This window comes from Sinohyriopsis cumingii, chromosome 19 (genome assembly GCF_028554795.1).
Source record: "Sinohyriopsis cumingii isolate HCF-2022 chromosome 19, ASM2855479v2, whole genome shotgun sequence".
In the NCBI taxonomy this organism is placed as follows: domain Eukaryota; kingdom Metazoa; phylum Mollusca; class Bivalvia; order Unionida; family Unionidae; genus Sinohyriopsis; species Sinohyriopsis cumingii.
Genome location: NC_142979.1, coordinates 71,158,649 through 71,185,344, shown reverse-complemented (window position 1 = coordinate 71,185,344; position 26,696 = coordinate 71,158,649). Strand labels below are relative to the sequence as shown.

Sequence of the window (26,696 nt, the reverse complement as noted above, 5' to 3'; positions counted from 1 at the left end):
AGTAAACTTTTTGTTTCACAGACAGCTCGATATTTGTATTTTTTTTATGGAAGGTATGAAAACCAGTCTAGCATCACAAGAGGCCAATATGGTGGCATTAAAGCATAGCCGCTTAGCGGATGGGCTGGCAAGCTTAAACGTTGTTAAAATGAGTTATACCTGCATGAAATCGATATGAAAATTATTTATTTTCTCAGAAATTGCAAGAGTATTAATATCTTTATGTCTTTAATCTGCTGAAAGACGATGAAACTAATGCGTTGATGAAATTTGATCTGGTACTAGCGATTTTGATAGCATGTCGCATAAGCACACAGAATCTCATAACTGTCATTTTCAAATATTGTAGAACAAAAATATTAATTGAAAGTTATATACTGGTTGCTGTTGTTGTTGTTGTTGTTGTGGGGTTTAATGCCATTTTTCAGCACGAAAGGCTATACATGGCAGCCAGTATTAATGGTGGAGGAAGTACCCAGAAAACCCCGGAAAGAACCACCGACCCACGAGAAGCTACTGGCAAGCTTTCTCACATGCCCACATTGGCTGAATCTTATGCTTATTATGTTGTTTCCATATAGCAACATAATGCAGGTCAGCAAAGTAAAGTTAGAATGTGTATTCTGTACATTGAAATGGCTTTAAATGCCAATTTATGGGAATATAGTCAAATTTGTTTTGTGTGACTCATTTTGTGGTTTTGTACATGATCATCTTTTCTGATATATATGTTTTGGAGAGTCTTGGAAGAGAAACATCTTGAGAGTTGGAAAATGTCTGTTTTATAATCCAAAACGTTCTTTCATTCCATTCATTAATGGTCATATGTTAACCTTGAAAAAATTAATTTCATCCTGGAAAAGACCTGGAAATTTATATTTAGAAAAGCGTGGGAACCATGAATAAACAAGAGAAGTGATTATGTATGGATGCACGGGCAAGCAGAACACACAGTGATGCTTGCCCAATAGATGTATTTTGCATACCTTTGCTGTGTGTTGGAATGCTGTAAGTTTCATTTTATTACAGAAAGTGGTTTGGTTCTTAATTAATACCAGAAGTAAATGCATCATGAGCCATATTTTAAGAAGCCGTTCATTTTCCAATGGTAAATCCATGAAAAATTTCTGAAAGTATGTAGCAGATAGTCTTACAGATGTCATGCAGCAAGTGCATGGGTCCTGACTGAGTTTGACCTCAAAGGCATATTTTGCATTGTGATAATATGCATTTTGTAAATATTTGAGTCACTCATCCACATTTCTAAGAATGTGAATGCTTTATATTGATTCATGACCTGTAACACACACACATATATATATATATATATATATATATATATATATATATATATATATATATATATATATATACACATATACACATATACTCACTTTTAAGATGATGCAAACTGCACAGATCAAGATCTGCTATTGTATTATGCAGTGGCAGATCTGGGTCTGTGCAGTTGGTTAGGAGTAATCAGTGGAACAAACAACATTGACTCTTATTAGCAGGCACATTATGCTACAGTGAATCAGGGTCTTTGTTATTTGACTTAACTTGCAAGCAAGTAAATAGTATTTGTCATAGACTATGGATACTATTCTTCTTACATATATATTCACTATTTATAGCTCTGTCTTATACTGCTCCTAGAATTGATGGCATGCATTAGTCAATGTGCATGTAGATGAATCTGTTTTCTTGTGTATAATGTTTAGTGAAAGCTCCCAATTTGGACCAAATATAGGACAGCCATATGTACTCACTTGTAAGTCAAGAGTAAACTGCAAGACAGCAACGATCCTGATCTGCCATCACAAAATGCACTTGCAGACCAGGGCCCAAGTTGTTTGTACTGCTGCTTACTCCTAACAAACTTCACAGACCAAGATCTGCTGTTGCATTATGTGCTGGCAGATCTGGGTCTGTGCAGTTGGTAATTGGATTCCTCTTATAAGTGAGGATGTATGGTTTGTCAAAGTTGTTTTCATTGGCAGGTGGTTTGATTTCAGAAAATAGGTTTCTTTGCTCTTCTGCAAAGTAAATATTTACTGTCAGGGAGTAGACTTTTGAGGTGATCAGAATGGGAGATTTTGCTCAACATAGGTTTTCCACTATTATATGCCTGATTTCTATTTTACATATGTATTTACTTTTAAAAGCAGTCTCCTGCCTTGTAAAACTATTAACCTTGCATATTATATACATTGTATTATTAATTCACTTTCATTTCTGAATCACACTCTTACTTGTAAACTTGTATCTAAATTCCTTTGATAATGAAACATGACTTTAAAATAAATATCAATATGCAGAACATATTTAATATACATGTTTCTCATACTCATATAGGCTTTTAATTGATAATTCCCATTCTTTTTCAAAAGAAATTTTACTGGTCATAAACCAGAGGATATTTTGCTATAGTGTCATGGCTTCTTGTCCATTTTCAGTCAAGTCATTAGTACAAGATTTTTATTGTTACTGCTCCTAAACTACTTGGGGGAAATCCATAAAACTTGACACACACACACACATACACTCACACACATCTTGTGCCATCTTGAAAATCTTATTGCTATATATCCTTAAGAATGGTTGGTTATATCAGCATTGTTTTTTATCTTCTAAAACACTTTGATGGAAATGGTGCTGATCTGATGTCCAATATGACTGTCACAGCAGACATCTTAAAAACCTTATTAATTGAAGTATTCCCAAATTGACATGGAGTTTTCACCAAGAGACTTCTTTTGATGTCTAATTGGTCAAAAGTGAAAATAGTGCTACTCGTACTACCAGTATGACCATCAGAGTTACCATTGTGAACATTTTGTTACTGCTGCTCCTGAATGGTGCCATATCAGCATAGGGTTTTCAACAGAAGATACTTATAATGTCTGGTTGCTTCAGCTAGCAGCATAAATTTCATGACCAGTGATTGTGTCTGCACAATTTTTATTTCATTGAAATAAGAAAGGAAATAAACTATACTGACAGATACTCAGTAACTCTAGTTTTATACCTTTTGCAATGTCTGTTATGTATATATATCTTAATTTCTTCCTTGAAAACATTACCTAATCACATTAACATTTAGCCTGCCATCTCCTGAAACTAGTTGTACTATATGATGAAAATTTGCTTTTTCTTTCTATATCCTGCAGACAAAGGGCAATAACACTTTCCCCATTACCTCCCTTTGCCACCACTAGTTACCCGTTAAACTTCATTGTCATACAGTTGGCATTGTACCAAAAACTTACCATAAATCCATGCCAATTTCAATGTGAATTTAAACCATCCATCCAGGAATTTAGTTTGATATTGTGCATTAATCATTATGCTACAAGATGTGTATATTGTGAAACTTTTCCAATATTTTTGTGAATTTGTCGTTTGACATTTTCTCTGGTTTATGCAAAACTCAACCAAGGCAAAGAAAGAAGGTGATGACATTGCATCATTGTTTTCATAGTTGTTAAATTTATACTGGTAATTATGATACAGTGGGGATTACATCCCAGGTTTAGTAAGTACCCTAATATATTCTTGCGTGGCCTTCAGGCCTATAATGCAGAGTACTTGGAGTTTTTTATGAATTCACTCTATACTACAACATCACCATCTAGATCCGACCATGATCATCAAATGAGCTTAGCTGGCCGCACAGCCATCTCATTGTGTGAATTTCTTACTGAAATATCTGTCCATCTTGCCAGACCTATGGCTTTGTCTTTATACAATTATAATTATTTTGATGATAGTTCTGTCTATACTGACATGGCTACAGTTACATACAATTGCAGTTACATGGAGCCCAGTGAAGATCTTTTGCATACAGCTACATAGACATCTTTTGAAGTGGATTTTGGTGATAGATCCTTCAGTATAGTCATGCCCACAGTAGGGGTGATAGCAGCAACAACTGGACTGCCTTTTACATGGGTGGTAATCATGCTAACCATACTCTCAATGAACCAGCTTTGCAGACTAGTAAAACAAAATCGTCTGTTGGAGCTTGCTTGGTATTGGCCATAGAGACAATGGCATTGTATCGTCGTCGTTACAGGGAATTGATTTATCCCAAATTGGAAGAAGGTCATGAACAGGAGACTTGATACATGGATATAAAGATAATCCTGGCAATGGTTGCATTGGCAGTTATCCAGATTGGCCAAGCAACACACTTGGAACTTGATGGGCGAAATTGCTCTGGTCATTAACAGAATAGCTTACCATTCAATGGTGAATACATCGATAGCCTCAACCACTCTTGGCCTGATATGTCATGACATTTGTTTGAACTCCACATCCTATAGCCTCATACTATGGCTTTAAGGCTGGCTCCGTTTTTGCTTGCAATTGCTGTTTGGGGGAAATATTGACAACAGTCTGCCATTGGGCAATGGATTCCTGCAATCCCAATCACACAAGATCAACTTATTTCCGCTGAATGAAAGGGTGATCCAAGTCATTTTGTAATGGCTTTAGATTTTGTTTATCTACATCCTTTTCCTTTTTTTCCCTTCAGATAGCTGTGCCATCAGATTTGGAGAAAGGTGATATTCTTCAGCAGGACATAGTCACTTATCTATGAATGGGTTGTGGAGATTGTAAGAAAACCATGATCTCATGGGTTCTGTTTACAGCTGTCCCTTAAAAACGACCAACCTCAAGCTGAGGCCGGTCAGTAACCTGACTTAACACAAGTTCATGATCCTGCCAAGGTTCAGGATGGAGAAAACTCTACAACTCTGCATCCAAAGGGACAAGTATGCCATCAGTCTCAAGCTCTCCAATGCCTACTTTCAAGTCTCTATTCATCTGACATTGCAAAAGTGTCTCAGGTTTGCTTTCCTCTCAAAAGTTTACCAATTTCAAATTATTCCATGTGGTCTTTACCAGAATTACAGATTGCATTGCTACCCAGTTCAAGTGATACTATTCTGTGGCATCTGTGGCATTTCTTGAAGATTTTACTCCAAAAACATGTTAAGTTTTATTCTTCTTAAGGGCAGAAGTGATCTTTCCCTTTTCAGTTATGTCAGTTTTGTTGTGAACTGGAAAAATCGGACCATTCCCATTAGAACAGGATGTGGACTTCAGCAAGAGTTTTTGCAACTTTTCGGGTTATACAGTACGGTAGTGAATTTGATACTGCAGGGCCACCTGTTACAAATGACTTTGCTGGCTCAATGGCAGCCTTATTAAGTTCACTTACTAAAGGTTATTATCATGAATGAGGTACGACCATTCCTGTGTCTGTGGCACAATCACAGTTGTCCCATGATGGAAATTCCTATTGAGAAAATCCAACTGGAAGTGATGATATGTACAGATGATGGTAGATATGGATGGTGAACCAATTTGTTGCCTGACCTCGATATAGTCAGTGGCAAATGGGGACCAAGCAAACGTCCTCTTAACATTAACCTCCTCAAAATGAAGACAATACTAAACACCGTTTTGTTGAATGATCAGCTGTGGGAAGACAGTCATGATCATGTCTGACAACTATGTTGTGGTGACTTGCCACCTGATACAGAGGCACCAAACTGCCTGACCTGTGCTTGTTAGTTAAGCAGTTTCTCTTTTGGTACTGCCAACTTTAGATCAATCAAAAATCAGAACACATTCCTGGCAGACTCGGCATCCTGGCTGATGTTCCATCCAGAAAGAGTCAGGTTATCCATACGGAATGGTCCTTTCATCTATCTGTTTTTCATTGGCAGAGTTGCCAACTCTCTCGATTCAGGAGTGGGACTCGCATGTTTAATGTACACGCCCATTCTCCCACTTGGAGTATAACTTCTCGCGATTTTTCATCATCGCAAAATAAAAACCTCGAAACAATTGTAAATTCATATTCCACTTCCCTGTCATCATGGTGTCTGCATCTGTTTATAAACTATTATGGAAGTTAGTGCATTAAACATACTAATACAGTGTTCTTTGTTCAACATGGATCATGTTCTTAAGTTTTATAAAATTACATCCAGCAAAATGGCAGAAAGATCTGAGAGTTTTCAAAAAGGGGTTATGCACAAGCGTTCCCATGTATTATGGAACCAAGGAAAGGTATGTCTTGTGCATTTTGTGGCAATGTCAGTGTGATTTCTCAATCTAGAGTGACATAGCGAAACACGAGGATGATGTACATTCAGTTGAAATCACGAAAAAACTAGATTTCAGTTTTAGAGAACATGATGACAGCCTATTAATGTGGAATGCTTATTGACTTCATTCTGTATTGAATACAGTTTGTCCCTTCTGTCTGCGCCTGTTCGAGTCTCATATTCAGCCAATGTGGGTATGTGAGAAAGCTTGCCAGTAGCTTCTCGTGGATGGTGGTTCTTTCCGGGGTTTTCCCGTGTTCTTCCTCCGCTATTATTACTGACCGCCATGTATAGCCTATCATGTGCTGAAAAATGGCATTAAACCCCACAACAACAACAACGACAATTTGTCCCTAAGCTATGCAAATCATTCTGGTGCATTTCAAAAATGTTTCCTGATGGTGAAATGACAAACAGTTAGCTATGCTGAACAAAAACTGCATCTATTATTGTAAAGATGCTTTTAAAGTCTAAGGTCATGAGGGAAAACAAATCTCCTGATGTTTTATGTTTGAAAGTGGGAGATCTCCGATTTCACACTTTTATAAAGTTGGCAGCTCAGCATTGGATTTGTGCACTTTGGATGAGTCCAATGATCAACATTTTTGCAACAAGGTGGAAGCACAAATAGCCACCTTTCTCTCACTGGTTCCAGACCCAGAAAATATAAAGTGCTATAAATCTGTTGGTAAGGGTTATGAGCCTTTGCACACCACACTCTGCCCCCCCCCCAATCTTTGTACAGGAAATAAGTGGTTAAAATTGCATGATACATATAATTCTGATGGCCGTCTCAAGTCCTGCATCAATGAATATACTTGATCTAGCGATAGACCTACCCTGGAAGATTTTGGCCAAGCCACAGACTGTCTTCTCATTCAAACCTAGCATACAGCCTTTTGGGTGAAAGAATTTAGACCTACAGATTTAGAGAGAATCTTGAGAACAAGAAAGCCCTTTTCACTAAATGTTCTTGAAGAAAAGTTTCATATTTTCAGAGATATGTGTTGAGTCCCTTGGAGTGCCTTGATCTCTCAACTAGCCAACTTTTTTGTCTGGCTTTATGTGGAGATATGGTTGGCACCACCTAACATCAAAGGCTACTGCTCCATGATATCTGACACATTCAGGCACCATGGCAGAAAATATATCAGTATGATTAAGGTGTATCAGACATGCTAACCAATTTTGATTTGAATAGACCGAAATCCCTCACTTTTTTCCAGAATCAAATCTGTTGTCTTAACATGGCTTAATTCATAGAAATTTTAATGCAGGTATGGACCATGCCAAAGCTGTTGTCATACAAGACCCTGTTTCATGATGGCTTTAACTTCTAGACATGTAATGTGAACAAGTTACATGCCCTTTCAGGCGACCCAAGCTATCCTGTCTTCAGATCAGAGATTTTGATGATCCTTATAAAATAACAAGACTTTGCAACAAAACAAAACCAGTTACCATTAATAGGCTAGTCAGAGTCATTAAACACTCTCAATGGATTAGTCAAGAGCAGTGACTAAACAGGGTCCTACTTGAAGTGCACAGAGACATATTGTGGCAACTACACTTGACTCTTTCGACCCATGAATGTGGGAAGGCAGGATATCACCTCTCAAGCCCCATCTTCGTGGCTCAGTTTGGTAATACACTTGGTGTACTCTGTTGTCTTGAAAGATCAGAGTCGCCTCATGAGGATTTCAGCTGATGAAATTAGACTGACCTCTGTCTTTGCTGATTTGCAGAGTTTTTATCTCATCGATTTAGCTCTGAAGAGACAAAAACATGAATCTTTTGGGTCCAGATGACCTCCAGGCCAAATTAAACCAAAACAGCCTCTTAGCTTCACTGGAATCACCAAGGAATTTTAACAGTAAGAAGATTTCATTAACCATCTTCTAATGCAATTGAGTGGTCATGTTTCACAAGACCATAGGCTGTATTGCTTTAAGTAGAAAATTGAGTTACCATTCACACAGGAAATCCAATCATTATTTTCTAGCATGAGACCTGAGGTATAGGTAGGCTGCTCAGCATTCCCTCCTCCGATTACCAATTCTCCTAATGTTAATGTGATCAAGGAATTATTCAATTCTAGTAAATTAATTTTGTCCAGTAATACTTACCAGATCACATTACTTAAGACTCTCCCAACCATCCTGCCATACAAGCATCTTCATTCATAGTTTGCTCAGCTTTACAATTGGCAATACCCAATTATTGTAAGGAGAGCTAATGTGCAAGAGTTATTGCCCCTTTGTTTATATAACCGGGACAGAAAATACAGATTTTCATCATTTGGTCAGTAGGATTAGATTTGGGAGTAGCATACTTATATTCTTAATGTGATAAGGTTAGTATTCATGGAGAAACATAATATTGAATCAAAAAATTTGTTCTATTGTAAATTCAGTGCTGGTTTTTGTTTTGCATGATATGCATTTGCTATTTTATTGAAGCACACTTTCAATGAGACAAGAAGTGAAAGTTTTTGTTTTTCGTTAACTGTCACTAAAACAGAATTAATGAGTTCAGTGAATGCATTTCCATTTCATTTGAAGCAAGCGAAAATGAAATCTTGGAAGCTATAAATGCAAAATCTGTGTATGTTTGTAATTACAAATGAGAAATGACGAGATGATAGATGAAATGGAAATGACACAAATAATTGGTATCAAACTGACCCATTACAGGGTCTGTACACTAAAATCGGGTACTTTTACATTTGGGCTGTATACACAATAGATTACTTCCCTTTCAGCGACTTCTACTTGTCTGGTCAAGTTCGTTTTCTTTTTAGGAACTGTCTTTCTCTACCCTATTCATTTTATTTGATATGAACTTCTCTGTTAAGATTTATATGGTCATGTTAAATGATTTTAAAACATTCTACCAATTATCAAGATCTATGTAGATTATAGATGCATCAGATATGAAATAACATCAGATTTATAGACCACTTTGCATTAAATAAAACTGGAGTGCATTTATGTTGCAGAAGATACAAATAGTTCTCAGTATATCTCAATGTTATCACTACACATAGCCACATACATTTCCTAACTTAGATACATATGACTTTACCTTAATCATTAATTTGAAATTCAATTAAAAGAATTTAATGATAAATATATTTAAGATTGCAAGGATTTTGTTATCCTAAGGCAGGGCTACTCATACAGTAGAAGATCAGTTAGTATGTTGTGAAAAGTATGTTTTGAATATTGTTGGTTATATAACAATGTAAAGATTGTAATAATACTTTTAGTATTAGGATGGAAGGTTATACATACTAAGTCACAATATTATCAATTTCTTGTATATATCCTATTTAATAACAATGTAAAAATTCTTAGCTGCTCGTCTATTAGTATTATCACATCAGTATTAGCAAGTTTTTAGGAACATGTTGACAGTGGATATTGAAAAAAGAGTGTAATTTAGTATAGACAAGGTTGTAGTCATGCATGACTTGAAATATTTGCATAAATATGTATGTAATGTCTAAATGTATTTTTCTTTTAATGTGTTTTTATGCATACATCATAAGGCATTGATTATCTGGATCCATTAAAAGAACCATTTTACAGAGATGTTGATAATTGATAAATGATAATACCATAAGTGGGAGCCTGGCAAGGGCAGTGGTACAAAAAATGCAGTGGTGGATCCAGAAGTGGTTCAGAGGGTTCACTTATCCCATATGTTTTTATGCCCCCACCGTAGAAGGGAACATATTTTTTTGCGGTTGTCCAGATGTATGTCTAAACAATATGAATCTTATGGAAACTACAGTCATTGTAGTTCAAAGAAAAATTGGTTTTGTGGAACAACTTAAGTTCTAAGGTAAGTGACTTGACTTGAACCTGTGCATGGCTTACACTTAAAGGTAATAATCTATTGATTCTGGGTCTTAAAGGTTAGCGGTCTGTATGTTAAGTTTGGTTCAAGGCTGTTCACCTTGACCAAATAATTGTGGTCATTGAGACCCTTTGGTTAGCAATCTCCCAACTCAGCCATAATATCTTTTAGTTCCTACATAGAAACAGAAACCTTATTAAGACATGTTGATGAAAACCATTTGAAATAATCCCAACATAGAAACAGAAACCTTATTAAGACATGTTGATGAAAACCATTTGAAACAATCCCAACATAGAAACAGAAACCTTATTAAGACATGTTATTGAAAACCATTTGCAATAATCCCAACATAGAAACAGAAACCTTATTAAGACATGTTAATGAAAACCATTTGAAACAATCCCAACATAGAAACAGAAACCTTATTAAGACATGTTGATGAAAACCATTTGAAACAATCCCAACATAGAAACAGAAACCTTATTAAGACATGTTGAAGAAAACCATTTGAAACAATCCCTACATAGAAACAGAAACCTTATTAAGACATGTTGATGAAAACCATTTGAAACAATGAGAAATTTGGTATATGTGTTTGTATGCATATACAGATGCCGTTATAAATGTTTATGGATGCGTAACAAGTCATTTTTGTTGGTACTTAATTTCATGGCTTGGGACGCGTGTCAGATCTTTGCAGAAGAAATTATGTTTGTTGGGCGCTTAAATTCATGCTTGGCAGCAAGCGCGACAGAAAATGCTGAAATTGGTAACAAATGACAAATAATGCAGTCACAGTATTAGACATAAAATTAAAGAATATTTTTTTATGACCACAGTTAAAATGGGCAAATAATAATAAAAATAATGTATATAATCGTCTATAAGTCAAGTCCAACTGCAAACTGCACAAATCCTGATCTACCATTGCATAATGCACTGGCATATCTTGGTCTATGTAGTTTGTTAGTTTGGAGTAATCTGTCGAACAAAACAACATTGACCCAGATTTACAAGTGCATTATGCAACAGCAGATCAGGGTCTATGTTATTTGCAGTGGCGCTCTATTTATATGCAAGTGTTTATAGTAGTATCCAGATAATTTATGTTTTATGATGTATTGAATGTGTTGTAATGCATTGATCTTATTTTTGCTACATATTAAAACTTTTATCCCCATGAATTCATCAACAGTCCCTGGAGAAGAGTTTTGAGGACCTGCTGCAAGGTTTGACGGATGAGTCGGACCCTGACCTGGATGATATGCTTAGTGATGTTTCAGTTGATAGTAGTTCTAACCTAGAGGTTTGTTATTACAATCACTGCGTAGTTATATGTACATCTACTGATTAAGTACTTATATATGAGTTGGGTCCTACTGAAAACTGCATAGGACAAGATCTGAGTTGTGATGACTTTGTGGTCAGTGAGCTGGACTTGTCACCAAAAGGGTGCAGGTTGGAATTCTATCATCGAACCAGCCTGGTCAGCAACCATGGTATGTCCTTGGGAAAGGTACTTTACACCAATTGCCTTGGCACAAGTAACCTATTTATGTTGCTGTGTCATACAGCACCAAACCAAACTAATCCAAATCAAACCAGATCTCCCCTTATATAATGCATTGACAGATAATCAGAAGAGTAATCAGTAGAACAGACAACATAAATGCTAGCACATTTTGTGACGGCAAATCAGGGAATATGTTGTTTGCAGTTGGACCAGGCTTATATATGAGTATATATGGTAAGTACATACTGCTTGATAAGGAGAGGATGTAACTCTTTGTTGGTCTATCATGAAATTTTAAACACAGCAGGAGTAATAAACCGGATAAACACTTGAGTTTTGGAGTCACATGGGGATATAAAACCCTTGCATACTGCACAGACCAAGAATGTTGCTTTTCATGAACTCTTTTTTAATGTAAGTTTGAACTTTTTCATGTTTTATTTAACAATTTGGGCATATCATACAAAATTTTCAAGATTAAGTTCTGCATATTTTCAACTTGTCACAGGCTGTAATAAAGCAAAGAAATTTTCCAGCCATGGAATTTATGACTTTTCTACTTATATAGTTTAATATATCTTTTTCTTGTTTGAGTAATGATAGACCTTCATATGAGATTACTGTGTATTCTCCACATGCTTACTAACATATGCTTTAAGTTATTAGCAATTTCTTTACACTCTGGCATAGACCATTTTATCTTGTCAGAATGATGACTATGAATGTACATGATGATGACAAGAAGTTAAAACAGTAGCAAAATCCTAGCCTCCCTCATTCTGTCAATAGTAAGGTCAGAGTCTTCACTAGATAACCTAATGTTTACTTGCTTACTTTTTAAAAAATGAAATATTTAGGTTTAGCACGTTGTGTAACTTTCTAGACAGTTTATTAAGCATGTTGAAAATATTAATTTTCAGAGATTTCTCTAACTTTTTCAAGCCTAGGCCCAGGTTCCATGTAATTGTGAGTTGTGTTGTGTATAAAGGCCAGATATGGATATTGTTAGCTGGTTTACAGAGTTCACACATGTACAAAGAAAAGGTTCCTGAACATTTAAATAATGAAATAACCTAGAATGCTTTCACCTTTTAGATCACTTGCAAGGTATGCATTACAGTTACTGATTAAGTACAGTTTGCAGGTTTAGATCACTTGTGATAGTAATTTCATAGCAGTTGCATTGGCTTTTATGAAATGTTCTGATTGGACACTGTCTCACCCTAATTGGGAAAAATGAGCAGTTGTAGGCATTGGGTATTGCCAAATTTTGGTCTTCTTGTAATACTGCAATGATTTATTTATATCCCAGTGATAATTATTAGGGCATTATAGGTAAAATAGGTGGTTTGTGTTAGAAAGTAAAAAGAAAAAGACAGAAAAGAAATTCACATTATGCCAGAAAGACTTTAAATTGTTTGGATGATTTGGTTTTTAGAGTCAGTTCATAGAGTTTTGTTGGGGAGTTTTAAACTGCAGCTTTGAAAACCATGGGTGATTGTTGCAGATTCAGAAACTCTGTGTATCATTACCCGTGTCCAATCATCTATGCTTCCAACTGTAACGCATTGGTTAAGTTTGCTGTTTAGGTCATTTTAGTTACAGTGATAGTGGATCCATGTTGCATGAACTTGTTTCCATTTGGCACAGGCATGGAGAAGAAATATCGTCATTTCAACATGGGGTTGTATATCACTGAGCATACAGATTATCATTGAGCATACTGGCAGAAGCACAGAGATCACTTTGGTTTGGTTGTCTGTTCTTCGGTAGCATATGTCGGTCCAAACCCTAGATTCCTAGATTAACCTCACTGGGAAACTGTCCCATGGGGTTATATAGTTAGGCTTGTGTCTTACATAAAATCTCATGAGTACAACTGGACCAGTCCTGCAGTTTCTGATGGATTGCAATGACTGGTGGTAAATGTTGTAATCTTCAGCTGAGAATGCACATACAAACCATTTCACGGCCATCATTTTTCTTAGAATTGCAGTGCTTTGAAAAAGTTTAAATGTTTTGGTCAGAATCTAAAGATGTGTTGGTTGTTAGCTGACTTTATTCACATTTTTGTTAGAGTTGTTGCTCTTTTGTTTTTGCGGCTTAATGCAGTATACATCACATTTTCATTAGTACAGCTAGTTTCACAGGTTTTCATTGATTGCCATGAAACTATGTGAATATTAGGATATTAGGATTTTTTTTCTGAATATTTGCATATTATCAAATATACTGCTTTCCTGCAATTTTTTATTAGAGTTATTGTTTCATGTAGTGTGTTACAAAATATTGTAAATACAACTAGTCTCATATTTTCATTAGATAGATCTCCATGAAACTTGGCTCAACAAGAAACTTTGAACATGTTATGGTCATCATTTGAAGATGCGTATTTTGACAAATCACTCTCCTTCCCAATTTGCTTGACATACCACCTTTTTTGTCTCACTGCTGAATGCAGCTAATGCTTGAAACTTAGTATTTACTATAGTCATCATTAGAAGATGTGTATGTCAAATTCTGATGTTCCTGTAATTTTTGTTTTGGTTATAAAGTTATTGCTTTATTTTATTGGAATCCTGATTTAGTGTATGACAGAATAATGTGAATATAACCAGTCTCAAAATAATCTGTATATCACTGTGAAACTTTGTACGTAATTATAATGGTCATTATCTGCGGATCTGCATAATTATCAACAAATCACTCTACTCGCAGTTTTCATTGTAATAATTGCCCTTCATGTGCAGCTGAATGCAGTGTAATGCAGAATTGGTACAACTTGTCCTGCGGCATTCTGCTCACTTGGCCATAAGCTGTTACATAACATACATCACTTTTGCTGTTGCTATTACTAATAGAATTCATTGAAATTAGATCAGTGAAACCTTTTTTGCCTTTTGCGTTTACTTCTGAATTAAGTAAAAGCTGATTGATTACTAACTTGATAGCTTTCTTAGTTTTTTTTATTAAACAATTCCAACAGTATAATGAGTGGCTGTAGTGATTCAGTGGTTAAGGCACTGGATTCATCACCAGAAGGGTGTATGTTTGATGATACCCACCATTAAATCTGCCAGAATCATTTGCCATGGTGTGTCGTTTGTGAAAGGCACTTTATTCAACCTGCCTCATCTTGATATAACGTAAGCACTTAGCCAAAGCAGATCAGCCAGTAGTAGAAAGCTGGCCCCAATTTGATGGCAACTGCATTTGGATGCAGTATTCTTCTCTCATAGTTGTGAGATTTGTACCCTGGAAATTTGCAGGAAAAAAATGTCTTGAGGATAACCTTTTTGTTAGGCAATAGATAACATATAAAATATTTCTTCTGAAAATTACAATTACATTGATGATTTTAAATGAAAAGACAGTTTCTTTACACGAGAATAGTTTTGAATTATATTTACTTTAGTAAATATTCAGTTTTAGTAAAAAAAATTTAGATTGTTTAATTTTTTTAATATATCTTGTATATAAACAATTTCCTGGAATTGTAGAAGTGAAAGACTTTTGGTATAATGAGATTTCTGTGTTTTGATTGGAAATAGCTGCAAAGTTATTGTAATTGCATCAATTTAGATTCATTGTTGCACCTAGGATGCCAAAAGCATGAGACATTGTGTCTCCCAGTTCTCCAGATATGGGGGACATTTGCAATTTCACAGAGACAGTGACAAATACAAGATAGTATATTAATGCACTAGTGGTAAAAAAATGAGATAAGCTTATTTGCTTTGACAGTTTTGCCACTTTCTCTTTGACATCATCACTGTACTATCATCTTTTCTTATGACATGTTGTAAATATTTTATGTTCTCAATTAATGAATAAATCGTTTGCATTTTTGAAAATCTGGTTCATCTGAAAAGAGATGTACTATCAAATTATCCATTACAGATCATACTCTTATTCAACTTTTTAGTGTTCACTCTTATATGACAGTCAATATTTTCATCTGAATTTGTTGTTTTTCTAAAGTTAATACTGCATTGATTAAGTGTGAAATTGTGTATTTCTGCAAGATTTTCACCCCAGGAATTGGGTAATTTTTGCAAATAATTCAACATCAAATTCATGTTAAACTGGTGGTCATCAGTTATTTTACATTGCAGCTTAGCAGACAACTACAAATTTATGAATGTTTTGATTACAATAAAAGTCACTAAAAATATATATTTATTGCCATTTAAACATATTATAACTGTTAGCAACCTTTGTTAATTGCTAGAGAGAACATATAAATGCACTAAAGAAAATAGGTTGACTTGTTGTTTCCCTGATGAAAATGTATGCTGAAGGGGTGCACAAGATACAAGATTATGGGGACAGGACAAACATTGCAGGAAACTTGCAATCCCTAGCTCATAGTGCAACATTGATATTCTTTACCATTGGACAGACTATCTTAAGTGTAAGCAAACATTAGTGTCAATAACTTTGTTACCAGTATTGGTAACACCAAAGTCTTTTCTGCATTTACTCCATGTTTTATTCTCAGTCACAGAAATCATTAGAAGTGTTTAACAAAATCAGAACTGCTTTAACAAGAAAACCATGTTGTGGTAAAGAGCTGCCTCAACGCTTCTTTAGTATGTTACATGCACTTAGATTGGCAAAGCATCTCAGACTACTCAGTGGCCTAGTGGTTAGAGCATCTGCCTTAGATGCAGGAGGTCATGGTTTCGAACCCCAGCCAAGTCATCAGAGACATAAATATGGTTAGTGTTAAGAGGTTAGTGTTATGACTGATCAGCCTGGTGTCAGGATAATGTGACCCGGGTGGGATATCATGTTATATGTCTGCAGCATGATCACTATAAACTGTCGTACTGTAGACATTGTAGCGATATGACTGAAAAATTGTTAAAGCTACATTAAAAATCACACACACACACACACACACACAGAGAAAACATCTAATTATAAAGGGAAAGCATAGTTTTGTACAATCGAGAAAAATACTTGAATTTGAAAGATAACCATGAAAACTTTGAAAATGTTGATTTTATCATGAAAAGTTCTTGAATTTGTTCACAATTTCCTTGTACTTTCCCCAAAACTTGAGTTTATCAGAGTGAATACAAAATGTTATAAATAAATAAAGCTTGTAGCTTGTTAAAATGCACAGATTTTTTTTATTTACTCATTTTCCAAAATAATGAGACAATGAGAGAAACTTGGTTTGAACAAATGATATAAAACTCAACATAGGTAGTTACCATATGGAGTAGTGTTCCTCAACTGTACTGGCAGGCTATTTATTTATTTTTCTTCTACATTTTCTTCTGATTTATGCACTGATAAAAAAAGTAACATGTTGAGAAGATTGTATTTCTTGTAGGAAAATGTACTCCTTGCAAACTTTTGGAAGTTACTGAAATCATGCAAAATATAATGGAAACTATATGATCTAATAGTATGAACTATGTCAAGGGAAACATTAGCTTGATTGATGGGTTCAGTAGTCACAAGATATACACAGTTCATATAAACATGTCCAATCCATACAATTTGAGCTATTGTCTTGAAAACCTTCTGAATTGTTTCAAAACTCATTGAATTTATCAGAGGGAATGTAAAACTGGAAAAGTGAGTAAAATAAGTTTCTTTTTAAGTTAGGAAATTTTCGTTAATTGTACATTTCCAAAAGTAATATGGGATAAGATGAATTGGATCAGACAACCCAGTGCAGGTTCATAGCAGATGGACTAGTATTCTGTCGTTGCAGTAGCATATTAGATAGTTACATATTGAACTTTACTAGTCATAGACCAGGAAAGCATATGGTACGGGATGTTCTGTTATCCATCATCCATCTTTCTATTAGCATGTTTTTTATGTCAGCCTACTTGGAAGATTGCCATGAAACGTTAAAGACACATTCATCCCATGATCTGCATGGTCATTAAATGAAAATGATGCTGTTCAGACATGCTGCCACAGTAACCATCTTGAAATTCATTTAATCATTGCTCCTAAATGACTGGTTATATCAGCATCAGGTTTTCACTGAAAGACTTTGTGTTTTGTCGTATTGTCATGAAAAGGGTGCCTGTCTGACTTCCAGTTAATGGCTGGTCATATTAATAATGTGCTTGCACCAGAAGAATTCTTTTAAGTTCTGGGTGGTACTAAATGGAAATGGTGCCAGTCTGTTATCCAGTATGACTACAATGGCAGAAATCCTGAAAATCTTGCTATTGTTAACTAACTGGAATGGAAAGTCATATCAACATGGGACTTCACCATAAACCTTCTTATGATGTCCTATTGGTCCTAAATGAAAATGATGCTGATCTGACACTCAAAACAGCCGATTTGAAAATCTTTTTATTGCTGAGGAGCGTCAGAGATGGTATCAACACTCAGCATTTCAAAGGAAGAAATGGTTTCATCTTGAATTCCTGGAGATTCTTTTTGGTTAGTAGAGAATTATTCCCTTTGAATGATTCTGGTCTTGGTGCAGCTGCTGTAATTTCTTTAAGAACTAAGTTGTCTAATTTTTGTAATCAGTTGAGAACAATAACAATTGCAGAAAAGTCAAAGACATTCCAAATCCATGCATCACTTATATTTCATGTTGAAAGATCAGGCTTACCGGTCTATATTGTTTTACTGAATCAGATGCTAATTATGCTGTGTATTTTAAGTTTGTGAAAAATCCTTTCGGGTGCAAAGCAGTCCTCTTGAATTTACTGACCTTTGTCTTTGTAGTCTCTAGTCAGCAGCCAAGAGAAGACCCATCAAGAACATGTCATGTCTATTGAGGAAGTTTCCAAACCAGATGTCAAGAATTGGTTTGAAACCCCACCTATTCCTGCTGGAGGACCACCAGAAATGGACAATCTGAGAGACGTGGATGTTGAAGACGAGGATACTTGGGAGGTTGTGAATGGAGAGGAGAATGCAAAGGATGAGAAATGGGAAGAGGAAGAAGAAAAGGTGGAGGAGGAGAGAGATGACACCTCTGCTGCAGAGATGGTGAATGTTGAGAGAGAATACTTCAGACATGGAGACAGTGAGATGGAAAGTGAGATGTGCATGAAAACTCTGATCGAGAGACAGGAAAGTGAGACATCACAGGTAAGGTGGATTTGCAAGTATTTTGTTTCAAATGATAAAGTACATAGTAAGAAGCAAATACTGGTCATCATAGTTTTGCAGTATCTTCTGTAAATAGATTAGTTGAAGGGATCTGATAATTAGAGTAGCAATGGATGGTGAAACTGAATATCTTTAAGCTTCCTGTTGATACATTAGATGTAGAATTTCATCTATGGTCATATTGATATGGATTTTCATTTTCTTAATGTGTTAACAGAGATTCTTAATTTTCATCCCCACACATTTTGGAAGAAAACAATGTAGGGATTATGTAAATTTTGCTTATCAGATGTGTGTGCATGCAGGGTGTATGTGGTTATGGGTACATTTTGTCATGCAAGTCCTCCAATGCCATATACAAGAGAGATTTAAAAGTTTTATGATATGATTGGATGTTGTCTGTAGATTTGCATATGTGATGGGCAAATAGGGATGACTGATTGAATGAGTAGTGCCGTATAACAACACATCAGCACATAAAAGATTATTGAGTGCAGTGCATTGGAAGTAAAGAGCCTTGCCCATAGTGTTGCTATGGGAACTAGACTGGTTTGAGATGGATTGGAATCCACAAATTGCTGATTTAGAAAAACATGGGAATTACTTGATTTGCTGCTAACTTCTAGTTTGAAACTGTATTGCTAAAAAAAAATCTGATAGCCCGATGCCCTGGCCCCCTCTAACTTTGGAAAGGGGCCTTCCTGTAGTGAGTGAAGTGCCCATTGGGCTTGTCAGAAAAATTTAATTTACCTGAGAAAACATTAGTTGTGCTGATAAAATGCGAAATATATTTTCCAGATGTTAGAAAGACTAGTAAATTATTATTATTGCATTCTCTTGTGTTGACACACCACTGACTGACTGAACAAATTTCCAGTTCTACACAACTGCCTGTTGGAATTGGCTTCAGTATGATAAGGGGTAAGGTTAAGAATCTTGAATTATTATAAATAAAAAAATTTGGACTGGGAAGTTAGTGGCATTTCATAATACAGGTATACAGATTTTCAAATGATTTTGTAAAATGCATTCATGTTTTATTTTGTTTCTGTTTATCATTCAGAACTCTGCATTTGCACTTTCTGTTTCCATTAAATTTCATCTGACTTTCATCTGTTTTTCATTTGCATTCATTCTGTATTCTGTTTACATTCAGGTTTGTTTTACTGGTAAAATGACCAGTTTCAGGGTCTGTTCATAGAAAAATGCCAGCAGTTTATGTTCCAAAAATCCAGTTACAGCCTGATTAATAATGGGGTGTGGGATATTTTTCATGTAAATTTGCAGATCTCATCTTTAAAATTGACAAATCATTACCATGTATACTCACTATAATTTAATTAAGTGATGACAATTCCCAGTTTGTTAGTAATTTCTCATGAATTTCAAAACAGATAGGGAATTCTACTCTTTGGAGTTATGTAAGGTGTATTTCCAGCTTTGAAGGTGTTGAGTTTTTATAAAAGAACTGTATGAATAGACTGTTGTGTTTCAGCAGATGTGTGTATAAATACCTTTTAAATTAGTTTAGAAAAGATAAAACTTAATATTAAAGTTCTGATCCTGATAATTATCAAAGTTGTTACTTGGTATAGTATGACAGTGGAACATTATGACTGGAATATTGTGACCTTGGAACAGTAGGACAGTGGGATATATATGACAGGAATACTTTGACAGTGGAACATATGTGGAATGTTGTGACCTTGGAACAGCATGACAGTAGAACATATGACTGGTATAGTATGAAATTGGAATATAGCATTGGCATAATATCAGACATGATTTTCTTCATTTTAAAGCGGAATTCCGCTTTTCTCCTGACTTGAATTAGATTTTTCTTGATATAGTCCATTTTTTATATCGTCTCTGATCTGGTTTTTTAAACATCATCTGTCTGCTCCCATTCTGCAACAACCCTTGTAAATTATTTTTTCCATATATTAGTTAGCACATGACTCCTGTAAAGAGTTTTCTGATTGGTCAAAGGTTTAAATTCATCCAATGAATCTTCATGTAATGGAAACTGATGGTAATGGAAAGAAGAAGCATGCTTGCAAAACATGGCGTCCTGAGTTATAGAGAGAGACCATGACACAAAAAGTTTAGATAAAGGTTTAAAAAACGTATAGAAATGAGAATGGCTGGAGCAAAAAGTTGATGAAAATTTAGTTGGTCAGTTTATAAGAAAACTGAACACTAGAGAACTGGCATTTTGTGACCTCTGCAATAAAGATCTGAATTATGGTAATCGTGGTTGGAAGAGTTTGGAACAGTACCTACAAAAGAAGCTGCATACAAAAAAAATTGAAGCTCAGTAGGAATCTGGAAAAAGTGCAGTTAATTACTATAAAAAGAAAGAAATATGCACACTGCATGTTTCCAATACAAGCACCAGCTTGAAAGGAAAAAGGCTCTCAATGAGAAGGAAAAGAAACAATTACATATTGAGCCATAAAGTCAGTGGTGACAAAAAGGAAGGCGAAAAAGAGCTCAGCTGGTATATCAACAGGTTGTGTCCAGTGGAGAAAAAGACAAGTGAATGTATGGGATTATTTGTATATAGTTGATGTACTTGGGTGTTTATTTTACAGATTTGTTATGAAAAGAGGGAATGTATAGTAAATTTGCTGCAGAAATTGAGAAATTATTGTGACTTAATTACAGTGTGAACACTGACATGCACATGAAAGTACTTCAGCATCAACAGTATTGGAGAACAAATTTATGTGACTATAAATATCATGAAATTATTGGAGTCGAGTTGAACATTTTTGGTAAGTTTATTAGTTTTTCAAATGATTATTTTGGTTTATATTATTATCATAAGTTGCACCAGGAGCAGTTTTTTATGAGTGCAAAATGTGTTTTTGGACCCCAAGGTCATGGTCATTGCCACTCGAGACCCCGTTGGGGAGAACTCCCAAACCCCCCTTAAAATATTTTCAGCCTTTTTTATGGAAGACCAAAATCATGTCTAATATGATAGTGGCACCCTGTCATATTAATTGGAGCTGCATACAATGCAGACAGAGCCACAAAATATAGAAAACTAGAAAATGATAGAGTCTGAGTGTGATTTGAATTTTTGACATAACTTTAACAATTTTTCAGTCATATTGCTACCATGTCTGCAGTGTGGCACTTTATAATGATGTTTAGCACTGGGGCATCATGCTGCAGACTTGTAGCATGATGTCCCACCCAGTCACATTATCCTGACACCAGGCCAACCAGCCCTAACAGTTCAGTTTTGCCCATCACCTCTGGGGGGGTATAGGCCGCCCACAAAAGATCACCAGAGGCTTCTATCCTGTGCCATCCCAGGAGCTGACTCCACGTGTAACCCATTTTAGTGATGTCTGCCTTGAGGTCGTGACACCAGTTGTTTCTTGGCCGGCCCCTTCTGCGCTTGCCTTGAGGGTTCCACCTCAAAGTCTGTCAGGTAATGTTGGTTGGCAGCTTATGTTGGTTGTGTCCTATCCAACTCCACCATCTCTTCTTGATCTTGTCTTCTACTGGAAGCTGGGGGTTCTCTGCCACAGGTTGGTGTTGCTAATGGTGTCAGGCCAATGGATCTGGAGAATTCTTTTAAGGCAGCTGTTGATGAATGTCTGAACTCTCTTTATGGTTGGCTTGGTGGTTATTCAGGTCTCTGTTCCATACAGTAGGACTGACTTCATGTTGGAGTTGAACAGTCTGACCTTGGTAGTCAAGGAAATTTCTTTGGAGCTCCAGATTTTCTTGAGCTGTATGAAAGCTGCTCTTGCCTTTCCAATCCTTTGCCTTGATGTCTGTGTCTGTGCCACCCTGCTGGTTGATAATGCTGTCCAGGTACTTGAAGGACTCCACCTCTTCCAGGGGACTTTCATGCAGTGTGACTGGGTTGTTACTGACATAATTGATCTTGGTCTTGTCTTTGTGGATGTTGAGACCAATGTGTGGTTGTCAGTATGTAGGTATTGTTCTGCATTTGCTGCTGACTATGCAACAAGTGCGCTAGGTCATTGGTAAAGTCCAGGTCCTCAGGTTGACACCGCAATGTCCACTGGATCCCATTTCTCTGCCCATTGGTGGACATCTTCATGATCCAGTCGATGGCAGGAAGGAAGAGAAACAGCGACAGCAAGCAGCCTTGCCTCACGTCAGTCTGCACTAGAAAACTGTCAGTGTGCTGTCCTGATGAATGACTCTGAAGGACATTCCATTATAAGCGTTCTTGATCAGGTTCACCAGTTTGGTTGGGATGCCATAGTGGCAAAGAAGTTTCTTTTAGAGCGGCTCTCGGTCCATGCTGTCAAATGCCTTCTCATAATCGACAAAGTTGATGTAGAGTGAAGAATTCCACTCCAATGATTGCTCGACTATGATGCGAAGAGTAGCTATCTGGTCCATACATGATCTTACTCATCTTGTAACTGGGGGTCGACAGCCTCCTTCATCCTCTCTAAGTGGATACAGTTGAAGACTTTCCTGGTACTGACAAGAGTGTGATTCCTCTGTAGTTTTAGCAGTTGCTGAGGTTGGCTTTCTTTGGGATCTTGATGAGGTGTCCCTCCTTCCAGTCAGTCGGTATTTCTTCTTCCTCCCAGATCTTCTCAAATAGGGAGTATAGCATTTCCACTGAAGCCTCTAGGTCTGCTCTGAGGGCATCTACTGGGATGTCATCAGGTCCAGCTGCCTTGCAGTTCTTCAGCTGGGTGATGGCTTTCCTGATCTCGTCTTGGGTGGGATTGTCACAGCTTATGGGGAGATCTGCATTGGCTGGGTGGATTTCTGGGGGATTTGGTGGTGCTGGCCTGTCAACAGTTCTTCAAAATGTTCTGCCCATCTATTCATTTGGTGTTCTGTACTTGCTATGGTCTTTCCCTGCTTGTCCTTTAGGGGTCTCTCTGTTTTGCTGTACTTTGCCAGACAGCTTCTTTGTGATGTCATACAGCTTCATGTTTCCACTTCTTGCCGCTTCTTCTGCCTCTGCTGTCAGTCCTTCAACATAGTTTGTCTTGTCTATCTTGATGCTTCTTTTCACTTCTCTGTGGGCATCAGTGTACTCTTTTTGTATCTTTACTTTTTTAGTTCTTGTCCTACTGCTATTTAAGGGTGCTTTTTTCTGTTTCTGCTCCTGGATTTTGCACAATGTTTCAGCTTAACTCCATTCTTTCTGCTGGTGCTTCATGTGGCCTGGCTAGTACTTCTTAGCATGTTGATTTTACTGCCTCCTTAACTTTTTGCCATCTGTTTTTCGCATTGTCTTCCTCATCTTCAAGAAGCTCTTGTAGCACTTGGTACTTGTTGTTAAACATCAGTCTGTATTCTTTAGTTTTTGCATCTTTCAACAGGCTGATGTTATACTTTTTTTTCTTCTCTTTTGTGCCCATCCAGTTCTTCAGATAAAGTTTCAGCCTTGCGACAACTAAGTGGTGGTCAGATGCCACATCTGCTCCCCTCTTCACCCTCACATGTTGCTTGGATCTTTTGAACTTTTTGGCTATGCAGATGTGGTCAATCTGATTTTCTGTCACATGGTCTGGTGATATCCATGTGTTCTTGTGGATTCTCTTATAGGGAAAGATGTACCCCTGATGACCAAGTTGTTCTGTACGCAAAGGTCTGCAAATTTCTCTCCACTTCCGTTCATTTCGCCCAGGCCGTGGATCCCCTTGGCTTGTTCATATCCTGTGTTGTCTGACCCAACTTTGGCATTGAAGTCACCCATGAGGATGTTGATGTCTTTGTCTGGGAAGTTCTTTACTATGTTCTGTAGTCTGTTGTAAAACTGGTCCTGATCTTTTTCTTCGCCGTCATTTGTTGGAGCATAGCACTGTATGATGTTCATCTTTATTTTCTCCATTTTTATCCTAAACGTTGCCATGAGGATTCTGGGCCCGTGTGGATTCCATCCTATCAGTGCATTATATGCTTGCTTCAACAGCATGAGCCCCACCCTGTGTATGATGCGCATTATCTTCCTCATGTCCTGAATATAGTAGCATCTCTCCTGTCATCAGTCTTCTTTGTCCAGATTGAAGCCATCTTGTCTCACTAATGCCCAGTAGGTATAGGTTGTAGTTCTTCATCTCTGCTGCTGCCTGTGCTGTTTTTCCTGCCTCATGCTTTGTCCTCACGTTCCATGTTGCAATGTTAATTCTCTTATTTGATAGTTGGGTGGTCTGCTTTATGGCTTCTGTGGGCTTGCAGCTTTCACCACATAGGGTCATAAGGTCTGATCAGTCCTAATACTAACTTTTTAATGAAGAGCACCAAGCTGTTAGTACCATTTTTATAAGTCTTTGATATGACTCAGCCGGGGAACGAACCCACGACCTCCTGTATCTGAGGCGGATGCTCTAACCACTAGGCCACTTGATCGGTATCGAAAATGATATAGAAAACTAGATTTCTGCTGATTAGAGTTTCACCAGTTTTAGTTATTAAAATACTTTAAATTTTTAAAACTAAATAATCAATGATAGTGCCTCACTATGTACAGCAAAATGTCACTTTAGTAAACACATGCTAGTAGTTCTTAATCCAGGAATTAAACCCTTAATTGATAATTTAGGTTTCAGGTTTTGTTTGCCTCATAGTGAATGTGTGTGATTTTCATGCTCATATTGTACAGGACTTTTCTTTATAGCTGGGAGTCTGCGCTCAGTTGGTGCTTTTATTTTCAGAGAAGTAATGCAAGTAGTGGACTCACAGAAGGTGATGATGCCAACCATAATATGGACTTGGATGCTGTACAGGTAAGTTTACATTATTGACAAGTAATCAATTAGTGGCTTCTAGTTTAACTCACAGTCCTATTTGTGTGGGGTCATATTTTCAAATGTGGATGCTTCAGCAGAATATTTGCCTAGCTTGCAGTGAGAAACAAATATAATTTTTTTTGTTTTGCTGCACATGTTTGGTGAGATAAAACTATAAGTTATGTCTTGCCTAGCTTATGTGTGGTGAGATAAGGTATAATTTGTGTGGCGAGGTTACGGTATACATTTTGTCTTGTGTAAATGAGCATGGTGAGATAACAGTATCATTTTTGTCTTGCCTTGAACAAGTGTGCTGAGGTACAGGTATAATTTGTGTGGTGAGTTTCAGGTGTCCTTTTTGTCTTTGCCTGCATGAGTATGTTGAGATAAAGGTATAATGTTTGTCTTGCCTTGCACAAGTATTTTGAGACAAAAGTATAATTTGTGTGGTGAGTTTAAGGTTTAATTTTTGTCTTGCCTGCATGAGTATGGTGGGATAAAGGTTTAATTTTTGTCTTGCCTTGCTCAAGTATGTTGAGATAAAGGTATAACTTTGATCATACCTTTTGAATTGTAGTTAGATTTAGGTATTTAAACAGAATAAAGTATGCCAAAATGATATCCAGTAAAGACAAGTTTTCAAAAATATCTCTGATTAAAATTGATGTTTGAAGTAATCATCAATCTTTAAATTTCAATCGACTCCCAAAACTGTTCATAACAAAGTTGACTGGAACACATAAAATACTGCCATTGGGAGTACTTAAAAAGTGATCTTTGAGGACAGATGGTTTTGTGTATTACATGGTGGTTTTGATCATCCAAAGTGTATATAATACATTTTTGTTGTCTCCTGACAGGTGGTTTTTCAATGGAGATGGTCTTTAGCCCGTGCTAAACCATCTTGTTCATGACCACCATTCAGTTTTACAATGAGTTACAGGTATGCAGTACATTTTGTATGGATTAACTGTTTCGAAAATTTATTTGATCCTGTGAAAAGAATTTTAAAAAATATAGTTTTTGTTGAGCCTGCCTTCTCTTGAGCCCACAGTTGGAATCAATTTGGTATCTGTGTGCATGCCTATCTGTCCATTTATCCATCCATACCCTTGATTAAGCTCAGTGTTAAAACTGTTAAAGTTTTGTTTCTTACTTTTATGTATGTCTTTTCAGGGAGACAAAAAAATCAAGTATGACAGAATAGGGGCCTCTTGTTCCTGATAATCATCTTGGAGATCTGTTTGTTGTTGTTGTGGGGTTTATCACCATTTTTCAGCACAGGATAGGCTATATATGGCAGCCAATATTAATGGTGGAGGAAGAACAACCGACCCA

The 26,696-nt window shown here is 36.5% G+C and overlaps 1 protein-coding gene across 4 annotated transcripts in view; it reads left to right on the top strand.

Moving 5' to 3' along the window:
• Positions 1–26,696, top strand: part of LOC149775930 (uncharacterized) — a 78,050-nt gene that overhangs the window by 26,541 nt on the left and 24,813 nt on the right. For all 4 annotated transcript variants that reach the window (XM_089944027.1, XM_089944022.1, XM_089944024.1 and 1 more), the window contains 3 exons: positions 11,185–11,295; positions 18,220–18,588; positions 25,284–25,355. In XM_089944027.1, the coding sequence (XP_089800153.1) occupies positions 11,185–11,295; positions 18,220–18,588; positions 25,284–25,355 (552 nt within the window). The remainder of the gene's footprint in view (positions 1–11,184; positions 11,296–18,219; positions 18,589–25,283; positions 25,356–26,696) is intronic.